Here is a 23,623-nt window from a genome sequence, read left to right on the forward strand (position 1 = left end):
ATTGATATTTTTTGAATGAAAGACAAGGCACCTGCCCAGCAATTGGCACATGTTCAACTTACAAAGAACAAAAATACTGATGAAGAAAATGTTATTAACTAGGCAAGGATTCAATGGATAAGTGGTATTCATATTTAGGAGCATGCTATCAAGTTCCTTAAACTCATAACTATTTTATTTAAATTTGCAATTACCGCTAGACCCTGGCTCGAAAAAGGGTTCAATGAGCGTTTACTGAGTAGGTGCTTTTTGCTTCCAGCTAAGTCGACCAAAGATCAGTGGAAGAGGAAGGGGTCAGAGAAATCCCGGAGACACCTGCGACGCGAGAGGGTGAGGGCAGCCGGGATCCAAGGCGGAGAGCTCTGGCCGAGACCAAACAAGTGGCTAGAGAAAGGTAGCGCACTAACCTCTTCGCCGGGAGAGAAGATGGAAGCGCAGTGCCCGCAGCCGAGGCGCAGCACAGCCGCCCACAACCTGAGCCAAGACCACGCCCACAAGCGCGCCCTCCCAGCGCCCGCCGTCGCGCAGGCGCAAAGAAGTGCCGACCCCGCGGAGAGCGAGCCGCCCCGGCCACGTGACCTCCAGGCCACGTGACGCTCGCCGCCGCGACCTCTTCCGTTCCGGAGTCCCTGAGACCTAGAGGTCCGCGCCTGCTACGCCTTCCGTGCACTGCCAGGTTCCGCCTTCGTCCCCGGAAGTCTCCGCCTTCTCGGGTTCGCCGTTGTCCGGTTTCCTAGGGCGCAGAATAAAGTTTCTTCATTCAAGATTTTTTTTTTTTTTTTTTTTAACTTTCTCGGCTCCTCCTACATATTAGGACCGCCACTCTGGCTGCGGCTGGCGAGCCCAGCGTGGTGGGGTCGGGAGCGCGGAAAGATGGCGGGGCTCCCGAAGTCTCTCTCAGGCCAGGACGTAGGGTTCGTCTGCTCTTCCACTCCAGTCACTCCTAGGTCGTACGGGGCCTGTCGGTAACCTATGGGGATGCGCCCCGCCGGCCGCCCGGTTCCCAGGGCCGCCCCTCGGGTTCGCGGATGCCGGTGGAGGCGAGAGCGAGGCCCCGGGCAGTGTGTGAGCTCCGCGGCCGCGGCTTGGTCTGGACTCACCAGCTGGCGGCGACCCCTGGGCTTCTGCCCCGACTGCACCGCAACGGACTGCCAAACCCTCCACTTATCCGGTTCCGGCGTTATAAAGGGCTTAAATAGGAATCTGTATTGGACCGCATGCCTTTCTTGAGACTTTATCCCCCTTCCTTCCCCTTACGGGCTGTTGCACAGCATGGCTTTCGTAATATTTTATTTACTTGCCTTAAACGCATTTGGGGTGTGTGGGTGGTAAATTCTCAGTAAAAGAAGTTGGGAATCTCAGATATATCGAGGAAATGTTTAATTTATTGAATTCATAGTCTCACAGTTAAAAAATTAGTTTTTTGGAGTTTTTTAAGACATCATGTTAAAGAGTTCAGGTCAAGTTGTGGTTGACCGTAAAATTAACATAACATCCATTTGCATGAATGGCCAAATTTATATTTGAGATAGGTCCTTACTCCCAAATATTCCCAAAATAAGGACACTTCAAAGAAATGTCCTTACTGGGCCACAACTAGGGTGAGGCGAGAGAGGCGCCTAGGACCCAAAATTTAAGGAGGCACTCACTCTCCTAGTGGTGCGAATGCAGAGAACCTCTAAATTTTGTGCTCTAAGTTATTCTTCTACCACATCTTAGTCCTGGCTCTGGACCTTATTCCATAGATGCAGACTTCTGGCTGAGGAAATTTACAAGTTAAAAATTAGTAATAATTTCCAATTCAAGTCCAAACCGCAAAGGATTGTCACCTCTGGATCTGGTGCCTTGGAAAATTTGAATGTCAATTGGTTTAAATTCTTCCCTTCCTCAACCTTCAAGGATAGTGCCCTTGCTCCCAAGAGAATTAGTAGTGATTATTTAAAAAATTGAATTTGTTCAGAGTAGTTATTATGCATATTAAAATCTAATAACTATTTTAGGATACTTAAAGCACTACAAAATCAGATGTTTGCTTTTGTAATTTTGTTTCTTAAATTTTTATAGCTGTCATTTGAGGAAACCTTTTGAGGAAATACTGTAAAACCCAATATTTTAAAAATTGGAATTTTTAGAAACATGATGACCAAAAATTAAAGTTATAAGAAGTGATTTGGGCAGAGCTATTCTTTTTCAAAATTATTTTTTCAGCTTTCTTGGTTTTACTTTTTTCTGACTATCTGAAGATACAAATGAATGGATCAACTAAGTTCTGTGCTCTATATTTAAAAACTGCAGAATTTCACCACCTAATGAAACTTATTTATTCCCTAACTGAATCAAATGTATGCATTTCCTTAAAAATCTAATTCATTATATAAAATGATCATCTGTAAATATTGGTTTTTGTAGGTCTAAAATCAAGAAGATTGTTATTTTTTAGGCAAGTGAAATCATTTTTTTTCTCTTCATTCTTTGATGTTTTTAGAAAATCTCTAATTTTTTGGTTGGGAGATTGAGATACCATGCATTCATTTTTTGTGGGGCAGAATAGGATGGCAGGCATCACTGAACAGGTAGAGAAGGCAAAATTTTTGAAAATTAAGATTGAATAAGAATTAAGATGTAGACAGAAAAAAGAAAAATGAGTTCAAAGTATTTTCAATTCTTTGTGTTCTTCTAGCATATGAATGTTTTTAAGGCAGTTTTACATTTATTGCCTCATTTACCTCTAAGTAGGTGAAGTCACTTTAGTAAATAATTAGTAGTGCTTACTTACTAGACCTTGGACTAGAGCCTGATTTGATTTCTAAGCTAGTCCTTTTTCTATCCTGTCACATTGTAGTTTCTGATTCAGGGAAAAAAAAATTATATGTAATGGGGAACATAACAATGACTAAATAGACTAGGGGATAATTTAGGGTTAGAGGCACAAAGACTGCTTAGCTTCGATGATACCAGAGAAGTTTTCAGATGTCCCCAAGTCTTAATATAATAATGGACATTTACTGGTCTCTTACAAATCATATGAAAGGAATTTAAATTTAAATTATATTTAATTTCTAGAAACTAAAAGATGGTACTCTTCTAGTGTTAATGCTACTAATACACTGTGTGTGACTCTCTTCTAGATCATTTGCATATCTTACGATTAAAGACAGAATACCACAGATCTTAACTAAGGTTATTGATACATTGCATCGACACAAAAGTGAATTTTTTGAGAAACATGGTGAGGTAAGAGTTGTGTTTTAACTAATTTTTGTTAACTCCTTAATAGAAGCACAATAAGCTATTTTATTGAAGGTTTTCATTTTCATGTTAAAATGAATACATATTTATCTATTTTGCATGTAATGTATTGAAATGAGAAGTACAATCATGCAGTAGTAAAGGGTGGAACAGCCAGTCTCCAATTTACAAAAGAATTGGGTTCCAACAATTTATCCTGTCAGTTATTTGGACCTCAAGGACACATTTTCTAATATATACAATGTTAATAAATTGTGATTAGGCTGTGGACTTGCTTAGGAAAAACTTCTTAAATTTCAAATTTAGCTGAATTGCCATATTTATTACTAATTTGAGGTCTGAGTGCTGGAGGCTCAGGCTGCTTTGCACGATTCAAAGATGAAGACTGATGTGAATGATGATTGGCACATTATGCTGATTTAAAGATTTGAAAGACTCCCTAGGTCTTAGAGCAGAAAAGGACCTTAGAAATCACTTGGTGCATTCATTCAATTAAGAAATGAGGAAAAATCCTGAGAACTATTGTAAATACAGACCTTCAAACTTCCAAATCCAGTAATCTTTCTGTTACACATTTCACTGTAAAAAACCATGCATACACCAGCTCATGTTAACACTTTACAACAAATATTTAGAGAAATGGTGGTCATTTGTTCTTAGCTAAATTGAAATAGAGCAAGGCAGCACATGGGCAATTTGAGCTCAATGTCTTATTTCCTTCACTTCTTTTATAATAACATCTTTGACACAAATCCTGACATAATACAGGTGTCTCTTATTGGTCTTCATTCCTGAGGTGCAGCTTATCCTGGACCTTGACACTTGTGTTGATGAATGTTCCATTGTTCGTCACACAGACATGCTTTTGCATTGATGAATGCACGCATTTATCACACAAGCATCATTTGGCAAAATGTGGGTAGTTAACTTGAGCATTTGGTCACACACATTTCAACAAATTGCGTTAATACTTCTGAATATTGACTGGAGAATTCCAAAATTTAGTAATGAATCAAGTCTTACTGTATTGCTTCTTCACCTACATGGTCTTCGTCACGTCAACATGATTATGTCCAGTCATAGGCAAGAGTGAGAATAAAAAGGGTCTGTTGTCCCCCCACCCTGCTCACTCCATTTCATACTCTCCAAGCCTAATAAAACGTTGATGTAAGTAAAGTCTCCCTTTGGTACCCTTTCTCTTTCCTTTTTTTCTGCCTCTTGTACCTGAGGCCCCATGTGCTCTTGTACTTGGGTTCAGTAAATGTTTGAATTTAATCGAAGCAAGTTAACAAGCTGACACTGACATAAATGTGAGTCCATTAGCCCTCATAGGTATTTGCTTCTTTAACAGAGAATGCTTATACTCCCAAATAAATCTCAGTTTTTGTAATTTATAGTTAAATAATCAGTTGAGGTTAAATAATTCAAGGTAGGGATTTGTGGTGGGGAAAGTACTGACTCGAGAGTCATCTATGTTAGGAGTCTCTTCTCGGGCTTAGCACCTATAACTTTTTAATAACTTTTTCCCCTTTATTTCTGAACCTACGGAATATCTAAACTTCAGCCTTTCATTTTAGCATCAAAAGAGATTCCACTTAAAAAGCAAAAATTGAAAGGGACTAAATTCCCTAGTACCAATATTGTAATGATGATTAAATGTTCAGTTAGGCTTAATGTTTATTTCCTGTATCGTATTCTATATGTGTCTTAATAGGCTTAATTTTTCTTTTGTTTTTTTTTTTTTAAATGGAGCAAGACTCTTGGTGGTGTAAAACCAAAGGGACAGTGTCATTTTCGCTTTATTCTGACCCCATATCATTTGTCCGTCTCCAACTGGCCTGTTAGGTGAGATGACACTGTAGCACCTTAACTGTTAGGGCATCTCATCTACCTGACACTCCGTGGAGAAAAAGGAATTGCAAACATCCTCTAAGCTGCCAAGAGAAACCTCAGGAAGGCCAGAATTCCTTTTCGGGTAGTGTCCATGGTAAAAGATTGATACAGTTGGAAGCAAGAAAGACATGGAGATCTGGTGGGTTGTTCCTTTCTCTTAGCAGTAGCGGTCATCTCACCTGAGGATAGGAAAGGCAAGAATTCTCACTCATAAGATGAAACTTTAAAAAAAAGGGGGGTAGGGGGTGTAGATAAGGCAGGATCTTTGATTTTCAACTTTAGAATTCTAAATTTAACTGTTTATGAAAGTTTGTGAAAGACATAAAATATAGTTTTAAACCATGGTATTTTTTTTTTCCTTCTTCAGTTTAGGTCCATAAAAAAAATGTGTCACCTAGAGGAATTATTTAGATGTTTATAATTTTTTTTCATATTTCCCCAGAAAGGCCTGGAAGCTGAAAAGAAAGCTATTTCTCTTCTTTCTAAATTACGGAATGAATTACAAACAGATAAACCAATTATCCCCTTGGTTGAGAAATTTGTTGATACTGACATATGGAATCAGTACCTAGAATATCAGCAGAGTCTTTTAAATGAAAGGGATGGAAAACCAAGGTGGTTTCTCTCACCATGGTTGTTTGTAGAATGCTACATGTATCGTAGAATTCATGAAGCAGTTATCCAGAGGTAAGTCTATAACCATCAAATAGCTAATATTTAGATAATTTATGCTTATTGTATAAACAACCAGTGGAAGACTGAATTCAGGTCAGTTCAGCAAATACTAAGGGCACAGTTGGACATTTTGGCAAATCTTATCAATATAGCAGATACTTGGCAATTAAAACCTACTTGCCTAGATAAACATAAGATTGAAATCTGAAGTATGAACTAGTTACAAATTATTTTAAAGGCTTAATAGCTTATTTTTCTTCTATAGTAAAATGAACTTACTGAGCAAAAATGTTAATTTGAAATAATTACATATATAAAAAATCAAGATGGAACAAAGTAAGCATGTTTTATTTATCAAAATAGATAATATATCAGAATTGGGCATAAAGATCATCAGAGTAGTGAATCATTGTATTGTTCTATGCATTATCTTAATGAAGGTTTAACCTTTTTTTAAATGACTAGATTAGAAAAAGACTCTAAAAGTTAAACATGGGTTCCAAAATAACTTTCTATAGGCTTGTTTATATTAGTTTGCTTTTTCCTTAAATACTGGTATAGAACTGGATTTATACAGCAAAAGAAAAGGTAAAGTATATTGTCCTTTTAGCTTACATGTTCCAAAAATATAGGTTTGCTGAGTAAGAGCTATCCTTTGGTGTCTGTTTCTAAACATAGGATAGAATAACCTAAAGTGATCAATCAACCAGTCCAAAAAATAAAATAAAAAAATTATTTGGGAAAACATGCATAACATTGAACCTATTTATTCGTGAACTTTTTCTGTCTTAATCTTTAGAAGCTGGAGAGCCAGAATTGGAGCCCTGGTCTGTGTTAACCCAGATCAGAGCCCTCATCAGCCTACCCACAAGTAGGAGTTAGATTTGGGTGCCTGTCAAGGACTTAAGAGCAGTCAGACATTCTGGGTGATGGGTTCATAATTTTGGAAAGTACCTGTGGTATTATTCAAAGCTGCTGAAGGGTTGAAGGACTGGGTGGCACCCTGATCAGGTTTGTAATTTGAAAGTTTGGAAGTGGGTGAGGCAAAAGGAATGCTGTTTCTAAGGTGGATTTTCAAAGTGAAGTTGGGTTCACATAATAAAAATCCAGGGTGGAACTTCACAAACCTGGCTACACAGGAACAGCCCGGTTGGGAAAAGGGTGAGTTTTTTTTTTTTTTAAAATACAACTTTAAAAATATCTTAAAATAAATACTGATCATTTTAATCAGTCTGGAGGGTGGAATCTGGGCATCAGTTTTTCTTTAGGTGCCTCAGGCAGATTCTACTTTGCAGCCTGGATTAAATCCACTGGTCCAGAGAACTGGTTGTTCAGAGGAACAGAGGCAAAGCTTAGCTTGAAGTTCAAAGGGCTGGGAGGCTAGAATGTCAGGCATGGATGTGGATCCCTCCCAAATTGATTTTTGTGGCAGTTATTTGGAGTTCTGGGGATTTGTTTGTTTGTTTTAAATTCAGTTTTATTGCGATGTATTCATGTCATACAATCCATGGTGTACCATCAACTGTTCACAGTACCGTCATATAGTTGTGTATTCATCACCCCAATCTATTTTTTGAACATGTTCAATCAGTTGGATTTAATACAATCTTGAAGACTTTTAAGGGAGAAGAAAGAATATTCATTTATTCTTGGGCTAGCTAGCCTTTCCTGGGTAGTTCACTGAGGACCTTCATTGGAGTTTCCAGTCATGGCCTGCCCTATGGAATTTGGACTCATTCATTCCCACAGTTGTGTGGGAATCTCATATTTAGAGATACCTCCTTTTGGTTCTCTTTCCCTAGAGAACCCTGACTAACACACCTCCCACCCTAGAAACTTCCTTCTGTCCTTGGGGAGTTGCAAGGGATCACAGATTCTGTTCTCTTGATCCCTCTTGATACAGGCAGTCAGCCCAGAGCTCATCCTGATCTGCCCATGTCTCACACAGAGATGAGTGCTGTATACAGGGAAGGAGGCTTCATGGAGGCATTGACTGGGGATTTGTTTTCTCTTATACTAAAACTCAGGTAGGTTTTAGATCAGTAAAGGGAAGAGCTATCCTATAGTGGGAGCATTGGTGAAGTCATTTTTAAATGTCCAATTTGTCAGGGTCCTTGTAGGGGGTTTCTAACCTCTTTAAAGTGAACAAGCAAGGGTCTTCCTACTTTTACAGGATCCTCAAGCACACATTAGCTTTAAGACATGTTATGGTGATTTTGCTTCCTATTCTGAGACATAATGCTAATTTTCTTTGTCAGGATATTTGTTTTGTTTTTTTATAGAATTAAACAGTTGAATAGTTTACAAGTTTAAATGTTTTAGCCATATGTGAAATTTAAATATATTAAGTAAATATATTTCAGATATTAAAAATTAAGAGTACAGAGAAAATAGCAGACTTGTAAAACATTTTATGAAAGTGTAATATACATATAGAGAAATGCATATGTCTTAAGTGTACAGTTGAATACAGTTTTACAAGAACACACTCATGTTACCCGGTGCCCAGATCCAGAAGCAGAAAATCACTGGTGCCTCAGAAGCCCCCCTTATGTCCCAATCCAGTCACCACCATCACCACCCTTCAAGGATAGTCACTATCCTGACTTGTATTAGCTTTACTGACTTTAAACTTTAGTTTAAATGAAATTATACAGTATCTAGTTTTGTGCCTGACTTCTTTCACTCAACATTATGTTAGTGAGATGTGTCCGTACCAAAGCATATAATTATACATCATTTGTTTTCATTGCATTGTACGAGTATTTCACAGTCTAATTTACCTATTGCATTATTGATGGATATTTTAGTAGTTTCCAATTTGTAGTTATAAAGAGCACTGCTGTAAACATTCTAACACATGGTTCACCACATGGTTTTGGTGAACATATGTGGATGCCCACATATATTTTGGGGATATATGCCTAGGAAAGAATCACTGGGTTGTAGTAGATGCACATTATACAGCTTAGATTCTAAAATAGCAAACATTTTTAAATCAGAAATGGTATATGTAGTTACGTGAATTTACTCTTAAGTTTGAGGAATAAAGGTTCTCCCTTAATATGAGGTGTGACTTTAAACTAATGACTGACTTGTTATTAAAACACCAGAACAGGAGTCAGCAAATTTTTTCTGTAAGGGGCCAGATAGTAAATATTTTAGGTTTTACGGACCAGTCGTCTCTGTCACAATTTCTCAGCTCTGCTGCCGTTGCACGAAAGACGCCACAGACAGCACCTAAACGAATGAGCATCGCTGTGTTCCAATCAGAGTTCATGGAGGGACACTGAAATTTGAATTTCCCGTCACAAAATACTCCTTTTGATTTGATTTCAACTATTGAAAAATGTAAAAACTACTCTTAGGTTGTGGTGATGGGTGGAATCAGGTCCCTGAGCTACACTGGAACCTATGCACCTGATTAATTTTTGCCCTTTTAAGGCACCTTGAGAGACGGACTCGCTTCAGCAGTGCTGCCATTGCTAAAAAACATCTGTGAATTCTTTCAGAGCCAGTTTACAAGCCTCTAAAAGAAAATTGTGCTCATTGTTTTTCAATCATTCCTCATTTTTGCCCAAAATGTTTTAGTCAATTTGATCACACCCCTCATTCAACTGAAAAGGCCCTGAGTGACTTTGGGCTGTTTCCAAAAATAAATTAACTCCAAAGGAGGAAGATAGGCTACTACTGAGGACTGTCAGTAATGTGCCGCAGGCTCTGAAGAGAGTTCCAAAAGAGGAATTTCAGAGCACTTTGTGCAATGGCAGCATCCATGGAAAATGAGGAGAGGGTAGCTTCCCAAGGTGACTGAAGGGGGTAGCAATCATTTGGAGCTATACATTCTGGTATTTTGTTGTTTTTTAAAATAAATCCCATTACTTCAGTATTATATAGTTTTTTACTTTAATGTAGGTGGCCCATTGGAAGAGTAGCTAATTTGGAAGATCCGATCACTTGAATGTCTTTTATATTTGATTCTGTAAAAGACCATTATATTAGTATTTATACCTTCTTGGTAATGCATGAAGATGTAGCCATGGCACATGTTTTACCTGTGGTCTGAGTCAATCTGGGATTAAAAATTGACCAAAAAAAAAAAAAAGTACACGTAATTCTTCTAAATTTGTCACTATAATAAAATTAACACTCATGTCGTCTGAATTATTTCAAATTCTTGTTGTGTTCCCATAATACTCTATGTTTGATGGTTAGCATTTTCTGCATTGCATTGCAATATTCTTTTTATATCCATGTGTTTATTACTTGGAACCCTGCCACATTAAGTGCTCAAAAAATGTTTGTTGAACTAAAGCATTTATCTTGAAATTTTGTTTCTCCTTCCCCTTCTTTTGCCCTGGAAGGTTTACGTGGACATAGTCACAATAGTTACTTAATTCTTTCAGTAAAATATTTGATTAGGGAATGTTTGACAAATAATTCAGATGAGTTTGGAGGATTTATTCTTGTGTAATTTGACTATCATGCTAGCATGTTTAGTGGTATGTTTATTGTCCATAACCATTAAATATTGAGACTGGATGGTATTGTTCTCTTTCCTTTAAATTACAGTTACCAAAATATATAAGTACAGGGTTATATCAGCACTTCAATTACATTTTTCTCTTATGTTTTCATTTATTTTTTTCTCCTACTTTAGTCCACCAATCGATGACTTTGATGTATTTAAAGAATCAAAAGACCAAAGTTTCTTTGAGTCACAGGAATCTATCATTGCTTTGTGTACTTACCTGCAAGAATTGTTGAGCACTCTTGAAGACCTAGATGAAAATCAACTGAAAAATGAGTTTTTAAAACTTCTGCAGGTAAATATGACTATCTGAAGAGTATATATATTTGTTTATTTAAACAGTTTTTTGGAAACTGGGCACACAGTTAACAACAAAATGTGTGTATTGTCATTTAGGTTATAACTGATTCTTTTTTTTTATCTTTTTAGTAGTGGTGTTACTTGAGATGAAAATTCATTTATCTTTAAAAACCAGTTTTGAAATCTATTCTAGTCCAACTGGAAATGATTTTATTTTTATTTTTTTATTTTATTTTTATTTTTATTTTTATTTTTTCCATTTTAAGGACCTTTTAGTAATCAATTGAGAATGAATGGAGGAAGATTAAATTATGCTTCTAATGTTTAGGTGTGTTATATAACATACATCTTCATTCTTAATCCAAAACCTGTACTGAAAATAAGCACTGTCATTTTTGTGATACACATGTGGTTCAGAACCTTGAAATAATTTGTCAAGGACATTCTTCAATTCTCACATTAATCATCACTTAGTCAATAAAAGCTTTTACTTGTCTCTTGGAGCTGATCTGCAATTCTAAATATTAAATTCTTTCTAATAAGGAATCTGTCCTCAGTAGACTGGTAAGTTCCATGAGGTCAGGAGTCCTGTCTTGTTCACCACTTTATCTTCAGTGTGGAACTCATTAATATCAGTGGTCTTGAGTTGCAAACTTCAGTTGGGTAGTCAGAGTGTTTTCCACCAGCCAAGCTGTCTCACTGGCGGACAGCTGCTCCTTTTTTAGTAGGAATTCTCTTTCCCTTATCTTCAGTATGTCTTATCACTACTTACACCCCTTCAGGCTTCTCTGTCCTTTCCTTCACGTCTCTGTCTTTCCCTCTTCCATAGTGCTGTAGCCCTTTCCCAATCTAATGCATCATCTCTTACCAATGTCCTCCTTCCTGAAGAAAGGCTGCTGGTGATCCTTACCTCCTCTGCCACATGGTAAGGCGCATGGCAGTGTCTGCTGGTCTCTCCCTTCTCACCAGGGTTGCATTGCTTTTGGCTTCTGGCTTCAGTGGCTTCCTTTCTGTTTCTGTGACTTTCTTCCTCAACTTCTGTGTCTTCTTCTCTGTCTGGAAATGGTTTTAGTAACACAGGAGTCCCCTAACTTCCTTGGTCTCTGCCATGCCTGAGAGAAAACTGCACAGTGATTTCATCTAGCCCCAGCCTGCCGTGGGCATGATGCCTGGCTCTGTTCATTTGTAGTTGGACCTGGGGCAAGTTCATTTCTCTGGATTCAGTTTCCTTGTCTGTAAGTGAGGAGGACAAACTATTCCTCATAATTTACTGTGAGAATTGAACTAGAGGCACGAGAAGTGTGGCACTCACAGCCTGGACCTGTAATGCTATTATTGTCATCAGGTGATGATACTTAGGTGGCCAGGCATGGCCAGGCAGACTTTTTAATACTGTTTTACTATGTTTCTGCATCTATTTTGTCTTAAGTTAGGTTTATTCTCGTTCAAAGCACATTCTAAAATTTAAAATACATTATTGGGGTCAGAACTCTTTGAAAATGTATAGCGCATAGCAGTATCCCTTTCATTAGAAAGTGCTCTGAAGGGAAATAAAGTAGGGAAGGGGAGTTGAAAATGTTGGGGCGAGAGGGTTGGGGTTATGGTTGTCCATTGGGGCTGCCAGGGAAAGGCCTGCTGAGAGGGTGACTCAAGGGAAAGCCTGAAGGAGGTGGAGAGAGTCATGGGTTTACCTGGGGATGGGGTGTTCTTGCCGAGGTCTGAGGTGCCAGGGGATGCTGTAAGAAAGGAGATGAAAGCTGAGCAGGTGGAAGAGGCACCCAGGGTGTTGTAAGCAAAAGTATAGACGTTGCTTTCTCTAAGTGAAGACTTTTTAATAGGGGAAGCTATTAAAGGTTTTGAGCAGAGGAATAATATATGCTTATTTCAGGGATTACTTCTGAGAATAGACTGAAGAGGGCAGGGTGGAAACAGGGTATGTGTAAGGAATGTTGGTGGTTTGGAACAAGTTGGTAGCATGTGGTAAGATGTGGTCAGATTCTGGATGTAGTTAGCAAGTAGAGGCTTCAGAATTTGCTGACGGACTGTGGTGCATGACAAAGTCCTGATGAAATGTTAAGGGCGAGCAGAGTAAGCTGAAAGATTAAGAGGTAAAAGTGTATTTGAGTTTGGAAGATTGGGTATTGTAACTAATGAACCTAGTTGCTTTTCCCTCTGAACTGTCCTTTATGCTTAGCTTGGAATTACGGAAAAGGAAAGAAAATGAGCATGCCAGCTCTTTACCCCCAGCTAGCCCATCCTTTCAGGGAATAGTCTTCTTGGATGAATATGAACCTTGGCCCATGAGTATAATAAATTGCAAAGAAAAATGAATATAAATCAATTTTCTTTTACCTAATTTGGCAAACTTCCCCAAACTGCTACTTTGCTCCCAAGGAGAGGAAGCCCAAGTTGCCTCCTGCTAATGCTCACAATAAGCAACCGGCTAATATAAAGCCTGAAGGGGTTTTAGTTTGCCCTTTATTGCTGTCCATGCAAAATATTTCCGTGCCCACTGTATCAGGCACTGTTGTAGGTACTGGGCATGTGAAAGTGAAGAAAACAGAACAATCCTTGCTGTCATAGAACTTGTAATCTTGAGGGACTATAGACAAACTAATTGGACAAATAAATATGTAATTACAAACTATAAATGGGATGAAGGAAATGTACAAGAGGTCAACAGGAAACCTAATCTCATCTGGGGAATGCCATCACATAGACCATCATATGTTTTTTCATCAAAATTGTGACCTTGTAAACTTTCATGTTTTTTTTTTTCTTATTTAAAAAATATTTTATTATTTTTCAATAGCTTTGAGATATAATTCACCTACCATACAATTTTCCCATTTAAAGTATACGTTTCAGTGGTTTTTAGTATATTCATATTTATGTGCATCCATCGTTACCATACTCAACTCTAGAACATTTTCATCACCTCAAGAAAAAACCTGTATCCTTTAGCTAGCATTTCTCTCCTCCCTCTGCCATCTTTCCCCACCCTTTCTGGTCCTAAAAAACCACTAACTTATTCTCTGTCTCTATAGATTTACCTATTTTGGATTTTCATATGAGTGGAATCATGTAGTATGTGATCTTTTCTCATTGGCTACTTTAACATAACATAATATTTTCAAGGTTCAACCATGTTGTAGCACATAGCAACTTCATTCCTTTTTATGGCCAAATAATTTCCATTATATAGATATACCACATTTATTTTGTTTATCCATTCATTTGTTGATGGATATTTAAATTATGTCCACCTTTTAGCTATTGTGGATAATGGCACTATTAAAATTTGTATACAACTTTCTACATGGTCATGTGTTTTCATTTCTCTTAGGTTTATAGCTAGGAGTGGAAGTGGAATTGGTGGGTCATATAGTAACTCCAACTTGAATCATTTGAAAAACTGCCAGACTGTATTTTAAAATGGCTGGACCATTTTTACATTCCTGTCTGCAGTGTATGAGGGTTTTAAATTCTGCACATCCTCACTGACCCTTACCTGAGATTTAAAGTTTTAGCCACTCTAGTAGATGTGAAGTGGATCTCACTGTGGTTTTGATTTGCATTTCCTTGATGACCAGTGATGTGGAGCATCTTTTCATGTGCTTATTGGCCATTTGTAGATCTTCTTTGGTGAAATGTCTATTCAGATCCTTTGCCTATTTTAAATTGTTTTAATTTTTTAATTTTTTTTTTTTTTTTTTATCTTTGTGTTAGTTGTAGGAGTTCTTTATAAATTCTGGATACAAGTCTCTTATCAGATTTATGATTTACAAATACTTCTTCCATTCTGTGGGTTGTTTTTCACCTTTTTGATGATGTCTGTTAATACAAGTATTTTCAAATTTGATGAAGTCTGATTTATCTGTTTTTTTTCTTTTGCTGCTCATGCTTTTAGTATCATATCTGAAAATCTTTTACCATGCCCAGGGTCACAAGTATATACCCCTGTGTTTTCTTCTCAGCACTTTATAGTATTTGTTATTACATTTAAGTCTGTGATCCATTTTGAGTTAATTTTTTTGTAAATGGTGTGAGGTAAGGGTCCAACTTCATTCTTTTGTATGTGGCTATCTGGTTGTACTAGCACCATTTGTTGATTATTTTTTCCCCATTGAGTAGTTTTGTCGTCCTTGTCAAAAATCAATTGACCATAAATGTATGAGTTTATTTCTGATATCTCAGTTCTATTCGATTGGCGTGTACGTCTGTCCTTGTACTGATACCACACTGTCTTGATTACCTTTGCTCTGTAGTAAGTTTTGAAGTTGGTGTCAGCCCTCCTACTTTATTCTTTTTGTTTTCAGGATTTTTTCTGCTATTCTAGGCCCCTAGAAATTCCCTATGAATTTTAGAATGAGCTTCCCAATTTGTACAAAGCTGGGATTCTGATCTGCATTGAACGTGTCAAGCAGTTTGAGGAGTATTGCCATCTTAATAATGTTAAGTCTTCTAATCCATGGACATGGAATGTTTTTCCATTTATTTAGTTCTTTTTAAAATTTCTTTCAACAATATTTTGTAGTTTTCAGAGTATAAATTTCAGGCTTCCTTAAAAAATTTATTCTAACGTGCTTTACTCTTTTGATGCTATTGAGTATGGAATTGTTTTCTTAATTTCATTTTCAGATGGTTCGTTGGAAATGTATAGAAATACTGTTAATTTTTGCATATTGTTCTTGTATGCTGCAACCTTTCTGAACTCATTTAATAGTTCTAATAGATTTTTAGTGGGTTCTTCACTAGGATTTAGTGTACATTATATATTAAGTGCTTTGTGGAAATAATTTTATGAATATTTTTAGCAACCATTTCCCTTCATTCCCGCACCATGCATAACAGGGTTTTTGTTGGTTATTCAAAAGAGGGGTGAATGTTTTGTATTTTTGTTTTTCAGATTTCACTGTGGGGAAATAAGTGTGATCTGTCTTTATCAGGAGGGGAGACTAGTGCTCAGAAGAACAATATAATAAATTCTCTGGAAGACCTAAAACCTTTCATTTTAGTGGATGACATGGAACATCTTTGGTCATTGCTTAGCAATTGCAAGAAAACCAGAGAAAAAACATCAATGGTTAGAGTGGATGTTGTTTTGGATAATTCTGGGTTTGAACTTGTTACAGATTTAGTATTAGTTGACTTCTTACTGTCCTCTAAACTGGCTGCTGAGATCCATTTTTATGGAAAAACTATCCCATGGTTTGTTTCTGATACTACTATCCATGATTTTAAGTGGTTAATTGCACAAATGAAACAGTCTAACCATAAGTGCATGTCCAAGTGTGGGGCTGACTGGGAAAACTATATCAGAACAGGTAGATGGGTGTACCAGGATCATATCTTTTGGACTCTACCTCATGAATACTCTGCAATGTCTCAGGTTGCCCCTGACTTATATGCTGAACTGCAAAAGGCCAATTTAATTTTATTCAAGGGTGATTTGAATTATAGGAAGTTGACAGGCGACAGAAAGTGGGAGTTTACCATTCCATTTCACCAGGCTCTGAACGGCTTCCATCCTGCCCCTCTCTGCAGTGTGAGGACGTTAAAGGCTGAGGTTCAGGTGGGCCTGCAGACTGGGCAAGGTGAGCAGCTCGCGGCCTCCGAGCCTGGCTGGCTGACCAGTGGGAAATATGGCATATTTCAGTTTGATGGTCCATGTTGACTCAGTTTAAGAAATCTCAGTTTTGGAGAAAGATGTGATACTCACTTTTCCTCCCCAGACAAGAAGTGTGTGAATTCCATCACTTGGCCTACTCTCTTAGCTCTGGGAAGCTTAGCTCCTCAGTGCTACATACTCTCTGGATGATTCCTTTATTTGAACATTTTGCCAATACATTGTTTGGGGATGGATGGTTTAAGTTAGTTACAGATATTTACATTTATGTTAAAGTTTTAGTAACATTTCAGAATAAACACATCATTTCAAATGACCTTAATGAACTTATTTTTAATTGGGTAGAAGGCAAAAAAATATGTGAATTCTTAGTTAACCCTATTTTTTTCTTTAATACTTTACTGCATGATATTTAACATTCTAGGAAGCATGGAATTTTATTAACTTGATTTGGGGCTCCTGAAATAAGGGTTCCATGAAAATATATATTTTAATGACTTTGTAAAAAGAAGCATTTCTTACAACCGTGATGTTTACTCTTGAAAGTAAAACTTACCTCATAAGTTAATTCTAACTTTTGTTCTTCTTGAATTCTATTTAATTTAAAATAATAGATTGTTTTGTTTCCATGCATTTGTGTTTTGATTGGCTTGTGGATGGATGGTAGGAAGCACAAAATAAAACAGAATGAAATGAATGCTATTTGGAGAAATGTAATATTTTTACATTCTATGTATAATACCCATAATCAATTGAAATATATTACTTTTCACAAGTGTTTTCAATGAACAGATTTTTATTTGCACTGCAGTTTTTAAAAATGTGTTAGATAGAAAAGATTCTTGTGCATTGAATTTGGAATACTACCAAGTTAATTAACTTTTTTATATTCTTACACATTTGTTGGTGATCGCCACAGATATTTAAGATTATAGAGGTCAGTTTGTTTTCAAATTGAAATTGGAAATAAGCCTGGAAATGTTTTCTTGCATTAGAATAATAAATGAATTGTACTGAAAATCTTCTTGGTTTTATATTTCCATTGGTGGAAAGTCAAGAATGAAAGATTAAAAATGAGGTCTATATGATCAAGAAACTCATGTTGTGCATTATAGATGATGTCAAAAGCAGTTCCTTTTTTCTCTTTTTTTTAAATTTTAAACTTTTTACTTTGATATACTTTCAAATTATAGGATGTTTACAAAAATAATACAAACCCTGTACAGAGAATTCCAATATTCCCCTATCCCCCCAGATACACACATCTACCAAGTTTAACACCTTGCCTCCTTTGCCATATTATTCTATTTATCTGTCCGTCAGTCTATCAATCTATCAATGTGTGTGTGTATTCATTCATTTTCAGAACACTTGAGTATAGGTTGTATACATCATGCTCCTGGAACACTTAATGCCGCCATGTACATTTACTAAGAACAAGGATATTCACTTATATAACCACATTAAGTAAGTTCAAGAAATTTAACGTTAATATGAAGCTTACAGTCTATATTTTCAACTTTTTCATATGTCCCCATATGTCCCTGTTCTCCTCCCTTGAGTGATCCTGTGTAGGATCACATATTGCACTTTTTTTTTTTTTGTTCTAATTATGGTAACTTATATACAGCACAAACTTTACCATCTCAGCTACTCCCAAGCATACCATTCAGTGGGATTAATCATATTCATAATGATGTGGGACCCTCACCACCTTTCATTACTAGATAGAAATCCTACACTCATTATGCATTAACTCCCCATCTCCCGCTCCCGGACAACCTGTACTCTAATTTCTGTCTCTCTCTGAACTTGCATGTTCTCTGAATCTTTCCTTGTAGTTACCTTGGGCCTTAAATTTAACAGCCTAAATCTATAACGTTCTCATTTGTTTAGCTACCACCTTAACTTCAATGATATTCACAAATTATCTTCCTGTTCCCCTCTGTCTCCCGCCTTTATGAAGTTCTTGTCACCGATCGCATGTTTATACATTATGAGTCACAAACCACTGATTTATCATTATCTAGTAGGGCCCTGGGGACAAACAAGGGGGTAAACACTAGCGAGGTCTACTAGTCTTAAGGTGGCTCCCAGGAAGTGAGGAAGATGTCTCCCTAGAAGTGGGGGTAGAGGGGTGGAGGATGGGGAATTCAGGGACAATGAGAAATTGACGGGACACTAGAATGTCTCCAAGCCCACAAAGAGGAGGGGTAGTGAAGTTCTTAGTTTTGGCTTTACTGTCAACTTCCAAAACTAGGCAAGTCCAAGTGGAGGTAGGTCCAGAGTGGCAGTTCAGGACCAAGTAAATGGCTCCAGTATTGTTTTTTTAATGAAACTAGATCATCGCTTACAAAACCCTGCCCAAGCCCTTGTGCCCATCTCTTCACAGTTCCCTTAACTCAGCCTCTCCTCATCTCTCAGGAACAGAAACAAAGTGGGTGTGGAATGGCCAATCCCAGCAACTCAAGACCACCATGTGGGGAGAGGCCCCGGGCTATGACCCTGAACCTTCACACAGGGTGCCAGTTCTTCCCTTCACATCTGATCTCCTTGGGACCTGGAGGATGCATGGCACTCAGGCCGCCATCCAGACCAGAGTGAAATGATGCAAATGTCCCACCCCACGGACCTCCTCCCTCCCATAGTCTCTTGCCCCTTCCTCCCCACCCACCCCCAGCCCTAACTACCCCACTACTGAGATGAGGCCCAGCTTCCATCAGAAGGGGCAGGCCTACAGGAGCTGTAGAACTTGAGGCACCTGTCCATGTTGATTGAAGCGATCAATTTGGCATGGTGCCCAAAGGCCACCCCTGTGGTCAGGCCCCTATGCTCTGTAAAGTGAAGAATCTCTTTCCACTGTTTGCAGATGTAGATCTCGACATCCATGCCCCCAAGGGCCAGGTAGGTACCGTTCTGATCAAAGATCAGTGACTTCACCTCAAAGTTGTTATCCAGCAGCAGTGTCTTAAAATTCTTAAGCTTGTGCAGATCCCAGAGTTTGACGGAGGAGTCATCGGATGCTGTAGCCAGATAGTAGCTGTTCTCTCAGAAGGCAAGCTAGTGATGGGGCCCGAGTGGCCAGGGAAATTAGCTACAATGGTGCGCTCCTTCAAGTCCCGGATCTTGATCTGAGAGTCCATGGTTCCTGTTCCAAAAATGAATCCATGCAGGGTGCAGGTGAGAGAGCAGCTGGAGGTCTCATCAGAAACCTTGGTGAGCACAAGCCTGTCTGGATATCAGAGAGGGCCCGATACTGGTTGTTGGAGCTCAGGAGATAGTCACCACTGACATGGAGGCTGAGGCCTCTCGTAGCACTCTCATGGGCCCAAACAACCTGTACACAAGAGACATTCTGGACCAACCAAATTCTGATAGTGGCATTTGGGGAGGCAGAAAACACCTGGTCCTGGGAAGGGTGAAACCCTACACTGGTGACTTTCTTGGTATGGCCTTTGAGAGTGGCCAGGATTTGCTCAGAAGTCTTGTCAAAGATGACAGAATTTTTATCTGCCCCACCAGTGAGGATCTTGTTGGTGTTGAAGGGGCAGAGGTCCAGGGTGAGGATCCTTGGAAAGCTGGCACTGTGCAACCCCATGTAGGGGAGGCCACCTGCCAGTATTTACTGAGCTCTTCTGGCTACACCAACTCCTCAGGCACAGTCTTCCCCTCTTCTTAGGCTCTGTGTTTAGCACAATGGCCTTGTCTTGAAGCTTCTGGATAATCTCTCGGGTCATTCCCACCAGCTCACCCAAATCTGTTGGCTGGCCTGCACCCACAACACTCAGCTCTGAGCTTGGCATGGCTTAGGGCACAATGAGACCAGCCTGTGGTTTCAGGGTAACTAGAGCTTCTCGGGCAGCAGTGGCAGTTCAGAGTGGGAGTTCAGGACAGAGTAGGTGGCTCCAGGGTAAATTAGGAAATCAATAATCTTACCTGCCATAGTGAGTGTCACCCAAAAACTCCTCTAGGTTGATGGTCAAATGTGAAGTCAGTGGAGCCATATGCAGCCTCGGGCACCCTCAGTCTTCTTCACTTGCTATAAGCAGAACTCAAGAGGTTGTCCTGTCCACCTTCGGGGCAGTCCTTGGCCCAGTGCCCATGTTGGTGGCACTTGGGACAAGGTCCTTGTAGATCCTGAGGTCAAGGGTTGTCTCAAGGTTTCCGGCACTCTCTCTGCCAATGGCCCTCTGACCCACGGTTGAAGCAAGGTCCTTGATGCTTGGAACCACAATTCTGTTGACCTCGAGGGGATAGGGCACTTTTAACAGTGACTGTAATAGGCTCAGCCTGTTCTCTGGTCTTCTGTTTATCTCTCTGCCTTCTCCTCCTCCTTGGCCTTGTCCCCATTGTTAAAGACAGAAAAGGCAGTTTCTAACAGGTCATTAATGGGTATTTGCGAGCCCATGGAGAGCTTTTGCACATTTCTCCGAATAGCAGGGGCAGACTGGCTGATGAAATGAGTGCCCAGCAAAATCTGACCTTTCCAGGAATCTGGGCTTACGTTAGTATACTTTTACAGAGCTTCCACTAACCTCCTTTCTCTTGAGTGATCTCCCTTAACTTATTATAATTGACTGGCTTGGCAGTATATTTCTGATGCCTTCTAGCAAACAGGTGACCAATATGGTGCTTATTGACTTAAAAGGGGATCATCAAGAAGATCTCCTCTAAGGGAATTTGAGACACAGGCATAAAACAAGCTACAGGTCTATCTCAGGTCCTTGTCTTGATAGACAGCCATAAACATCTGGGCATAAGGAATCTCTGACCATTTTCCCTGTCTTTCACAGACTGGAAGAGTCGCACTGGAGGGCTAAGCACTCCCCATCTTTTGGCTTATATTTACTGTTGGCATTTCCAATTTTCTCTGGGAAAGGAAATAGAGAAGCCTCACTAGTGCCAGTCTGACTGCTTGCTTGGCATCCCAACATGTATCAGAACTGGGCTGTCCCCTCTCCACTGGTCCAATGTCTTGGGAGCACAGGGAATAAAGTTGCCAGGCATCCCTGGACACCTTTCCTAAGAGATTTCTGGACCTATGCTTCTGGGGAGGTTTCCCAGACCTTGACAAAGGTACTCTTGAGGAGTACCTTCGTCTTCTACTTTTCTGTTTCCTGAGGACTAAAATGTGAGCATGCTCTAGTAGAAGGGAAGCTTTATGTTCAGCCACAAAGGGTCTCAATAGAGACTAAAGGATCAAGGCCAGGAGGGGAGACTCTCCCATTGGAAAGTACTCATTTCCCATGGGTATAGACCAAAGGTGACTCCCTATAATGGCAAAGACAACACCTTGCTTTGTACAAGAGTCTTTAGCCCAAAATCCTTTGTTACAGAAGATGGAATGTTTCAGAAGGCATTGAAATCCAGACGGAGGAGAAAGGAGACTCTCATGGAGGGGAGAGGATCTCTGTCGAAGGGTTTGAAAGAGGAACAGATACAACAGAAGGAAGGGTCTTAAGGGCAAGGAAATGCTATCAGGTGATTGAAGATCAAGAGGTGGTCCTCAGAGGGGAGGAAAGGAGAGGGTGTGAGGAAGTCTCAGAGAATCAAGGAGAGAGAGAGAAAAAATGGGGGACTTGATTTGGCTCCCATTGTACTTCTGCAAGACAGGGTGGATAATCCCCAATCAGGTCTCAAGGGCAGAATCATCCACATCTCTGAGTCTCCTTGGATCTGCATGGTGTGGAGACAAGCTCCTACCACCTATCAAGAGGGAGCCCGAGAACTCAGAGTGGACCGAGGTTATGTCCTAAGGGAGCCAGGTCAGAGTTCCCAGATTCATTGATCCAAGTGAGAAGAAAAGTGAAAGCACACTGCCAAGCCTCCTGGTCAGTAACCATGACTCACCAGTTCAGATGGTCAGAGAGGAGAAGTACCTCCTGGCTGGCTCACCAAACAATGTTGCTGGAATTGAATTCCTAGGTTCTTGGTCATGCCATGAGAAAGAATTCAAGGGCACAGCACAGATTGAGCAAGCAGGTAGAAAGTTTATTAAGTACATATGCAAGAAGGGCATATGGGCTCTCTTGCAAGAGAAGAGGGAGGCATGAGGTGAGAGGCATGTGACACTGTGGGAAGGGTTTGCTTTTATAGTTTTTGTTCCTTTTGTAATTTTTATCAACTATTTTACTACCCTCCCCTTCTTCCTCCTTTGTTGATGCTTGATCATAGATAACTGACTCAGGTGGGGTCAGTTGGCCCCAGATGCTGTTTACTGCTTGTTCTAGTTTGCTAATGCTGCAGAATGCAAAACACCAGAGATGGGTAGGCTTTTATAAAAAGGGGGTTTATTTGGCTATACGGTTACAGTCTTAAGGCCACAAAACGTCCAAGGTAACACATCAGCAATCGGGTACCTTCACTGGAAGATGGCCAATGGCGTCCGGAAAACCTCTGTTAGCTGGGAAGGCACGTGGCTGGCGTCTGCTCCAAAGTTCTGGTTTCAAAATGGCTTTCTCCCAGGACGTTCCTCTCTAGCAAGCTTGCTCCTCTTCAAAACGTCACTCACAGCTGCACTCCGTCCAGTCTCTTTGAGTCAGCATGTTTTATATGGCTCCACTGATCAAGGCCCACCCTGAATGGGTGGGGTCACACCTCCATGGGAGTAACCCACCAAAGTCACCACCCACAGCTGGGTGGGGCATATCTCCATGCAGACAACCTAATTCAAACGTTCCAACTTAATCCCCACTATTCTGTCTGCCCCACAAGATTGCATCAAAGAATATGGCTTTTTCTGGGGGACATAATACATTCAAACTGGCACACTGCTGTTCTTCTCTGAGATATCTTTCTCCTTACTGCCTGACCACTTCTTGGACTTTGCTTTATGCTCATCAGTCAGCCACCATCCTAATTCTAACCCTGCTTCAGTTCTTTCTTTGTGTTTTCCTTTATCTCCTAGAGCATATTGAGGATCATTCATTTTAAGTCTTTGGTATGTTTAAAGTCTGGTTCTTTCCATTGATAGTTTCTGGATTTTTATTTGTTCCTTTGGATATGCCTTCTTTCTTCTTTCTTCTTTCTTTGTTCAGTAATCTTGTTGCACACTGCACATTTTAATATTATAAAGTATTAGCTCTGGGATTTAGTCCCTGAGCTATCTGTTCCTTAAGTTTGTATCAGCTACTGATATGAGAGAGAGTTCCTCAACTGCCAAGAGCTAACCAAAACAAACCAAAGCAGAAAGCACCTTTCAGTCTTTGAAAATTGACTGTGCTTTGGTTTGTGGTCAGAGCTTAGGCTTCCTATTAAGAAGATCAGCCCATAAGAGATTTAAAATAGCGTCAAGAGGTCATTCTGGAGGTTATTCTTATGTATTATTTAGATATTCCTTTTTGGTT

At 39.5% G+C, this 23,623-nt stretch overlaps 2 protein-coding genes and 1 pseudogene across 6 annotated transcripts in view; 1 reads left to right on the forward strand and 2 right to left on the reverse strand.

Annotated features, from left to right (window-relative positions):
- The window catches only part of RMND1 (required for meiotic nuclear division 1 homolog), a 54,439-nt gene extending 53,792 nt beyond the window's left edge, over window positions 1–647 (reverse strand). For 2 of the 4 annotated variants that reach the window (XM_037819531.1, XM_037819523.1), the window contains exon 1: window positions 408–641. The gene's annotated coding sequence lies outside the window, so the exon portion shown is untranslated. Of the gene's footprint in view, window positions 1–407 lie in introns of all 4 variants that reach the window. The other 2 variants (XM_037819539.1, XM_037819515.1) reach the window with 2 other exon arrangements.
- A 161-nt stretch (window positions 648–808) lies between these two features.
- ARMT1 (acidic residue methyltransferase 1) lies at window positions 809–17,347 on the forward strand. Of its 2 annotated transcripts, XM_037819552.1 has the most exons (6): window positions 809–1,281; window positions 2,410–2,440; window positions 3,129–3,234; window positions 5,585–5,829; window positions 10,478–10,643; window positions 15,558–17,347. In XM_037819552.1, the coding sequence occupies exons 1-6, from the start codon at window positions 1,218–1,220 to the stop codon at window positions 16,323–16,325; spliced, it is 1,380 nt and encodes a 459-aa protein (XP_037675480.1). In that variant the 5' UTR covers window positions 809–1,217; the 3' UTR covers window positions 16,326–17,347. The 2 variants fall into 2 exon arrangements, with proteins under 2 accessions (XP_037675480.1, XP_037675489.1); XM_037819561.1 differs by lacking the exon at window positions 2,410–2,440 and having other exon boundaries at window positions 809–914; window positions 15,558–17,346.
- A 1,624-nt stretch (window positions 17,348–18,971) lies between these two features.
- LOC119528225 lies at window positions 18,972–20,149 on the reverse strand (annotated as a pseudogene).
- Between the last annotated feature and the right edge of the window lie 3,474 nt (window positions 20,150–23,623).

The sequence above is a fragment of the Choloepus didactylus genome, chromosome 2, assembly GCF_015220235.1.
Source record: "Choloepus didactylus isolate mChoDid1 chromosome 2, mChoDid1.pri, whole genome shotgun sequence".
Lineage (NCBI taxonomy): Eukaryota > Metazoa > Chordata > Mammalia > Pilosa > Megalonychidae > Choloepus > Choloepus didactylus.